At 38.2% G+C, this 8,490-nt stretch overlaps 1 protein-coding gene across 1 annotated transcript in view; it reads right to left on the bottom strand.

Annotated features, from left to right (window-relative positions):
• Positions 1 to 8,490, bottom strand: part of CCDC79 (coiled-coil domain containing 79) — a 53,403-nt gene that overhangs the window by 6,178 nt on the left and 38,735 nt on the right. Inside the window, exons 13-15 of the mRNA XM_011932143.1 lie at positions 7,620 to 7,966; positions 5,774 to 5,838; positions 5,087 to 5,182 (exon numbers count right to left, since the gene is read on the bottom strand). Coding sequence (XP_011787533.1) covers positions 5,087 to 5,182; positions 5,774 to 5,838; positions 7,620 to 7,966 — 508 coding nt within the window. The remainder of the gene's footprint in view (positions 1 to 5,086; positions 5,183 to 5,773; positions 5,839 to 7,619; positions 7,967 to 8,490) is intronic.

The raw sequence follows: 8,490 nt of genomic DNA, 5'->3' as shown, positions 1-8,490 counted from the left end.
CCCAGCTACTAGGGAGGCTGAGGCAGGAGAATCGCTTCAACTCAGGAGGCAGAGATTGCAGTGAGCCGAGTTCATGCCACTGCACTCCAGCCTGGCGATAGAGTGAGACTGTCTCAAAAAAAAAAAAAAAAAGAAAAAGGAATATCTATTTTGTCTGGTTTTGAGCAAGAGTCACTGTTAAGGGAAGATATCCAAAAGAAGTGATCCTTAAGCTCAGTCATCTTTTTTGTTTTTAACATTATGTAAAATTTCAAACACTGAACTCCCATGTATCCATCATCCAGCTTCAATAATTATTAACTCATGGCTAATCATGTTTTATTTATACCTCTACCTACTCAGCTCTGTCCCCATGTATGCACTGGATTATGACACCTATAATTTACATTAAAGTATCATTTCATCCGTAAATACTTCACATGCATCCTTAACAGATAAGGATTTTTTTTTTTTCCTGCGACAGGGTCTCCCTGTCACCCAGGCTGGAGTGCAGTGCTATGATCACAGCTCACTTTTAGCCCTGACCTCCACCACGCCTGGCTAATTTTTTATTTTTTGTAGACATAGGGTCTCCTTATATTCCCAGGGCTGGTCTCAAACTCCTGGGCTTAAGTAATCCTCTCACCTTGGCCTCCCAAAGTGCTGGGATTACAGGTGTGAGCCACTGCACCCAGCCAGGATGTTTTTTTCTGAGATAGTGTCTCACTCTGTCACCCAGGGTGGAATGCAGTGGCGTGATCTCCGCTCACTACAACCTTAACCCCTTAACCTCCTGGGCTCAAGCAATCCTCCCACCTCAGCCTCCCAAGTAGCTGGGACTACAGGCATGCAACACCACACTCAGCTAATTTTTGTATTTTTTTTAGAGATGGGTTTCACTATGTTGCCCAGGCTATTCTCGAATTCCTGTGCTCAAATGATCCACCTGCCTCAGCCTCCCAAAGTGCTGGGCTATAGGTATGAGCTATCACCACGCCCGGCCAGGACTCTTTTTTGTAAACACATAAAACTATTATGACACCTAAAAAATCATGCTTAATATAACCTAATATCTAGTGTTCAATTTTCCTCATCAATTCAAAAATTTTTTTTGAAAGTTAGTTGTTGGAATCATGATCCAAATAAGATCCACCATTACTTTTTTTTTTTTCTTTTTTGAGACAGGGTCTCACTATGTTGCTCAGGCTGGACTTGAACTCCTGGGCTCAAGCAATCCTCCCACCTCAGCCTCCCACGTAGCTGGAACTACAGACACACACACCACTGTGCCTGACTTACATTCGGTTAACATATGTCAAGGTGCTTTTAATCTATCAGTTCCCCTCTCTTCCTTGTCATTTACTTATTGAAGAGACTAGGTCATTTGTACTATAGTTTCTCAAAGGCTAAGTTTTGCTTATTGCATCCTAGTCGTGTCCTTTAAAATGTTGTTGTGTGTCCTATAAACTAGTAATTAAATCTAAATGATTGGTCAGATTCAGGTTCAAGTGTTTTTACTAGAATTCCATGCAGGTAGTATTGTATGTTTCTTACTGTATCATATTAAGAGATACATATTGTCTGTCTCTTTTTTAAAAAAAAAAAAATTGTAATTGGGCAGCCTCTTGAGCCAATAGGGTTAGACAAACTTCCTCTTTTCTTAAATATTAAGAAAGATCAGCAGCAAACCACCATGGCACATGTTTACATATGTGACAAACCTTTACATCCTGCACATGTATCCCTGAACTTAAAATAAAAGTTGGAAAAACATTTTTTAAAAAAAGATAGATTGGTAGGTTCAGGTAATGTCAGCCATGTCTGTCCATTATAAAATTCTCCATCAGTTTGTCACCTAATTGTATTAGTGGCTCATTCCTAAAGGACTAGAAGTTGGCCATGCAGATAGTTGGCTGAGATGAAGACATTACAGTACAATAAAGATGTGCAAAACCATTGAAGTGTGAAAAAGCATAGTGTTCAGAGAATCATGGACACTCTAATATGGCTAGAGTACAGAGAAGTGCAGGAGAAAAGGTGGGGCTGGGGAGGGTTGCAGGGAACCAGACCAAGAAGAATCTTGAAAGCCATGCTAAGGAATTTTAACTCTCTTCAAGGCAACAGGGAGGAACATAGAAATAAAAGCAGGAAGATGACACAATTTCACTTGTCTTGTAGAAACGGCACCTGAAGGCAAGAGGATCAGTTGAGAGGTTACTTTAGTAGTCCAGAAAATAAATAAAGGGATTTTGAAACAAGGCATTTGCAGGGAGAATGGAGAGATTTCTGATGTAAAATTAGCAGGGTTTGATGAATAATGAGCTGTTGGGATAAAGGAAACAGTTTAGGATAACTCTCAAGAAATTCAGTACTTGCATAAATGGCAAAGTTTGAAATAACCATAGCACATTTCTAGCAGATTCAGAGTAAATGTACAGTAAATTTTAACAAGTGGAAGCAGGACAAAATTCCATACAACTTAGAAAGCCAGGCAGAGGGCTTGATTCAATGGGTTACAGAGAAGCACTGAGGGTTGTTTAGCATGATGACACGATAAAGCACATATTAAGAAGATAAGTTAACAGTGATATGCATATTATAGTTGGGAGTTGGAGATGCTTAAGACAAAGACTGCTAGATAAAATTGCTGTGATAATTTAGGCATGAAACGAAAAGGGCCTATGTAGCAAAAAAGAACAAAATTTGATAGACTAGAAATAAGGGACGGAATGAGAGAGAACAGTCATGGATGATTCAAGGCTTAAAGTCTGGGAGACCAGACAAATAGCGGCAACACTGACAGAAATGCAGTGAGTGGGGAGGCCAATTTAAAAGGAAGAAAGATGCTGTGGATGTTGTGTTTAGGATACATTAAGCTTAAAGTAACAAGAAGATATTCAAGTGGGTATGTGCTGAGAACTACTGGAAATGAAAGAATAAGGCCCAGGTTAGAAGCCAAAAGTCAAGATACATATTCGAAAACCATCAATAAAATGATAGATGATGCTACAAAAGTAAATGTAGTGAAAGAACTGAGTAAGTGCTATAGACTAGGTCTTGAGGAGAATACATGTGGAAATCTGGCAGGAAGAGAAAGATAAAGGTGAAGACTGAGTTCTATTCATCTTAGATTCCAGTGCCAGCCAAGGACTAAGCACTCCATAATGTTTGTGGAATGAATGAATGGTAACTAGGGAAGAAAGGAACAAGGAAAGAACCATCTCATACAAACTAAGGGATGAAATGGGGTTAGCAGTTACAGAACATCCACTCTGCCACCTAGAATACTTTTGACCAGAGATTCCCAAACTTTCTAGGTTCATGGCACCTATAAGCCAAAAGAAATGCCTAATGATTCTGTCAGATCCAAAACAACTTAATAAGTATTTATGTTCTAACAACTTAGTAGCCTTTTAAAAAATAATACAATTAAATTGAAAGAAATATTTGTACTTTATTCTTATTAAATACATTTTCTTTTTTTTTTTTTGGAGACAGAGTCTTGCTCTGTTGCCAAGGCTGGAGTGTTATGGCAGGATCTCAGCTCACTGCAACCTCCACCTCCCAGGTTCAAGCAATTCTCCTGTCTCAGCCTCCTGAGTAGCTGGGATTATTGGCGCATGCTGCCATGCCCAACTAATTTTTTGAATTTTAGTAGAGATAGGGTTTCACTGTGTTGACGAGGCTGGTCTTGAACTCCTGAGCTCAGGTAATCCACCCGCCTCAGCCTCCCAAAGTGCTAGGGTTACAGGCATGAGCCTCCGCACCCGGCCTAATACATTTACTTTCTAATGGGATATGTGCATCTGTTGGGAGGAGTGAATGAATACTTGAAAGGATAGCAAATCAAACAAACTATTGGGTATTTTTTTAAGATGAGGAGAAAAGAGCATAGTTCAAGGTGGAACAAAAGGAGTTAATGAATAGAATGGGAGTAAAGAGAAAGATTTTGCAATTAGTATTAAAATGTGGAGGAAAAAAACATATGGGATTCAGCTTATGGCTACACATCAGTTTTAGAGGAATAGAGATAACCTCTTCATCCAAGAGGGAAGAACAATGACGTTCTGAGCCAAATACAGAGAACCTCAATTTCATCCATAGAGCAGAGTACAACAGCAAGATGAACAAAGAGGAAATACTGGGGTGTGAAGGAGGAGGAGAAGGGATGGAATAAGTATTATGGAATATTTACAAGACCCCTGCAGAAAAAATAAATAATGGACATGAAACACTAGAAACATTTACATATTATAAATATAAAAATAGGTATTTTAAAAACTTAATGCCTATGTTTACAGGATAATCCAGAATGCATACCTAGTAATAACTGGTTCTCTGAAAACATTAAAAAATGTTTACTTTACTCAGTAAGGTTAAATTTATAGATGGTATTATGACAAAAAGATAATAAAGTAATAAAAAGGTACTAACTGTGTTGATTCATACATACAAATATTGGAAGCTCAGCCTGATGCTGATAAAAGGTGTTTTGTTTTTTGTTTTGTTTTGTTTTAATTATAGAGACAAGGTCTCGCTGTGTTGACCATGCTGGTTTTGAACTCCTGGCCTCAAGAAATCCTCCAACCTTGGCCTTCCGAAGTGTTGAGATTACAGCTGCCTCACCTGGCCCAGACAGAAGATATTAGTTTGAATGCTTTGATACTCCATAATATTATTTCTCCAAAGGGAACAAAGTAAATCATATGTGTAGAACTATTATAAATTCTACTTAATTACAATAAGTGCAGTGGCTCATATCTGTAATCCCAGCACTTTGAGAAGCTGAGGTGGGCAGATCATTTGAGGTCAGGAGTTCAAGATCAGCTTGACCAACATGGTGAAACCCTGTCTCTACGAAAACAAACAAAAAAAAATTAGCCAGGTGTGGTGGCGAGGACCTGTAATCCCAGCTACTTGGGAGGCTGAGGCATGAGAATTGCTTGAACCTGGGAGATGGAGAGTGCAGAGAGCCAAGATCTTGCCACTGCACTCCAGCCTGGGTGACACAGTGAGACTCCGTATCAAAAAAAATAAAAAAATTGTAGTTAATTAATATCATAAAAGGCTTTTACTGTGAAACAACTGCAATTAAAAAAATACTTACCTGAGCACCTATACGTCAACATTTTGGAACAACTGGGAGTTGCTAGAAAACTGACTACTTCTTTATTTATTATATCTGAACATAATGTAAATGGATCTGGAAAAAAATTGCAAAATGAAGGATTTTTGGATTAATGAAAAGAATCAGATATTTTAAGGATTTATTAAATATCAAGCTTTTCATAAACCTTAGCCTAGTACTATGCCTCTAGTCATGCTGGTGAATAAACAGAAAGATTCTGGATCTTAATGGAAGGCATTTACAACAGAAAGAGTCAAAGGTGTGGCTTATACTTTAGAGGGCCAATATACCAATGGACTTTTTTTTTTTTGAGATGGAGTCTCACTCTGTCGCCCAGGTTGGAGTGCAGTGGTGTGATCTCACCTCACTGCAACCTCTGCCTCCTGGGTTCAAGCAATTCTCCTGCCTCAGCCTCCCGGTAGCTGGGATTACAGATGCCCACCACCACGCCTGGTTAATTTTTGTATTTTTAGTAGAGACAGTGTTTTGCCATGTTGGTCAGGCTGGTCTTGAACTCCTGATCTCAGGTGATCCACCCACCTAGGCCTCCCAAAGTGCTGGGATTACAGGCGTGAGCCACTGCGCTCAGCCAATGTACATTTTTAGCTATATGGTTACCTAAATATCTGTTTTATTGAAAAACCAAAGAAACATTTTTAATCATACCTGTTACTGGTAACTGCTGCTTTATATTTTTGGCAATGTGAACTGGGTGTTTAAAAACATGGTCACTAAAAGAAAATAGACACCAGATTACTAAAAGTAAACATACTGTTTGGTGTGTGGACCAATGTTTCTGTAAGCAGTGTTGTGATTTTCAGAGTTTTATGGGCAAAAGCAACCTGGAATCATGATCGACCAAAATCTACCAAATTCTGCCAAAGTAGGGCCTGCAACAATTAAAGCCTTGTTTCTAGAGCTAGAGTCAAATAAGACTCCAGAGGGCAATAGTATTGATGAAACTTGGAAGAAAAAGATTATAAAAAGAAGGAAGTAGGAGAGATGAAGGCAAAAAGGAGAGAACAAAATCAGTGGGAGCAAAAATGAACATGGGCACAGGATGGCAAAGTGCTAACAATAATCATTTAAAGACCTGAATTTAAAAATCCTTCCTAATCCCCAAAACATTTGTGTGTTTGAACCCTGTAGTCCTTGATGAATAAATACAAGTTTTGATTATACTGTCACAATGATAATAGTACAGAAAAAGGCAAGAACTGTAGATCAGGTAGCAGGCATAGCAGTAGCTTTATAATTACAGCTATCTGTCCATGTACATATATTTGTAGGAGGAAAAAAGCATTTCAAAGAGATAAAAATATTAATAACTTGGCTGAGGTAGAAATATGGCTAACCCTAGCTGCGTGCAGTGGCTCACACCTGTAATCCCAGCATTTTGAGAGGCTGAGGCGGGCAGATCTTGAGGTCAGGAGTTCGAGAACAGACTGACCAACATGGAGAAACCCCATCTCTACTAAAAATACAAAAAATTAGCTGGGCGTGGTGGCATATGCCTGTAATCCCAGTTACTCAGGAGGCTGAGGCAGGAGAATCACTTGAACCTGGGAGGCGGAGGTTGCGGTGAGCTGAGATTGCGCCATTGTACTCCAGCCTGGGCAACGAGAGCGAAACTCTCTCTCTCTCTCTCTCTCTAAAAAAAAAAAAACAAACAAAAACAAAAGGAAATATGGCTAACCCTATAGAAGAAAGAAGGCTATGGGTATGGAAAGCTTGGGATGGAGGTCAAGCAGGCTGGCCCAGGACCATATCTTACTGCTTCCCAATTCCCATACCTGAGAAATCAAGTTAAAATTAACATCAAGAATGGTCTTGAAACAGATAAAAGGGGTGGTACTGATGTAACCCTTCTTCCTGGTACTTAGTTTACCCTTCAACCTGCCCAAAATGTAGCAGCATCCTCTTCATTTTTCCTAAGTACTGTAACCATCAGAAGAGCACAACCCAGTAAAGGGTTTAAGAAAAGCTACAATCCCGGGTCTAGCCCCACAAACTAACTGCAAGGGAAAAAGACTATGTTCTAGAGACAAAGTGCAGGGAACAAACAAAAGGGTAAATCCAAACCAAATTTTATTCACATCCTATTCCCTTTATCACATTAAATTTAAAAACTAGTTTTTGCTATACTGCTGATAGATTATCAACGCATGCATTGTTACTTCAAGTAAAGGGTTTCCGTTTAGGTTTTATTTTCTGAGTATCCTTTCTAAAATTCAAATATGTTACGCCACTTAATTTAAAATCCTCAATCACTCCCTTTACCCTGAGAGTTAAACCCCAAAATCCAGAGTATGACATTGCAGGGCCCTAGATGAACTGGCCCATACCTCCCCGTCCAAACTCCTTTCCCAACACTTCCTACTTTAGGCTCTTCCCAAGACCATGTTTCATCATGTCATTTCTACATGCCTGGTATTTAACAGTGTGGCATACTGTAGTACACAATAAATACTCGCTGAATAAATTAAAGTTACACATAATTATTAAACTATACCTTGATTGAGAAATAAAATTCTTTTTAAAAGTAGTTTCTTCACGTAAGTTTTGATTGCAGCTTGACTTGGCTTTATATAAAGACTTATTTTGCTCACTCTGTCTATAACAAGTATGGACTGGATTTGCACTCTTCAATGGTGTCTTCATTTGGTCATCATTTGTACATTCTTTAGACATGACTCCATGGGACTTATAACTCTGAAACTGTCTAGAATGGCTTTTATCCTCATCTTCTGCTTTGGTAGCTCGACCAATATGATCTGCATGGAGATGTTTCCATGTATTCTGAATACTCATGTTCATAGATGAAATATTATCCTGACAGTTTTCTCTTTGTATTTCTTCCTATAGTGTAAAAATGACAAGAAAATAATTTCAATATAATGCATTCCCTTTATAACCCAATTTATATTTCATTTAAATAATGAAGAATGAAGAAAAAGTTTATGATTACCAATAGAACATATATGACAAAAGACAGTTTTTACATTAGGAAGAAAAGGGAGTTTATTCGTTAAACGATATTGGGACAATTGGGTAGCCATCTGGTGAAAAAATAAGGTGAATATCTTACAGCTTATACAAAGATAAAGTCAAAATGAAACAAATATATTTAAATACAAAAACAAAGTCATATACGTTCTAAAAGGAACCATTATATTTTAATATTCTCAAGGGGTATAAGACCTTTCAAAGTATTACCCAAAATTAAATAACAAAAGAAAACTAATATACTCAACCACATAAAATTTTTTTTTTTTTAATTCTGCTAGAGATCAAAAACGTTACTCTGGGCAGGGATCTCAGGAATAAAGAACCAGAAGCAAAACCAAATGACAATCAAAACACCCAGAAATAGTATGTATAAA

Source organism: Colobus angolensis, unplaced genomic scaffold (genome assembly GCF_000951035.1).
Source record: "Colobus angolensis palliatus isolate OR3802 unplaced genomic scaffold, Cang.pa_1.0 Scaffold93, whole genome shotgun sequence".
In the NCBI taxonomy this organism is placed as follows: Eukaryota; Metazoa; Chordata; class Mammalia; order Primates; family Cercopithecidae; genus Colobus; species Colobus angolensis.
Note: the sequence above shows the minus strand (reverse complement) of the source record. Positions and strands in the feature narration are given on the sequence as shown.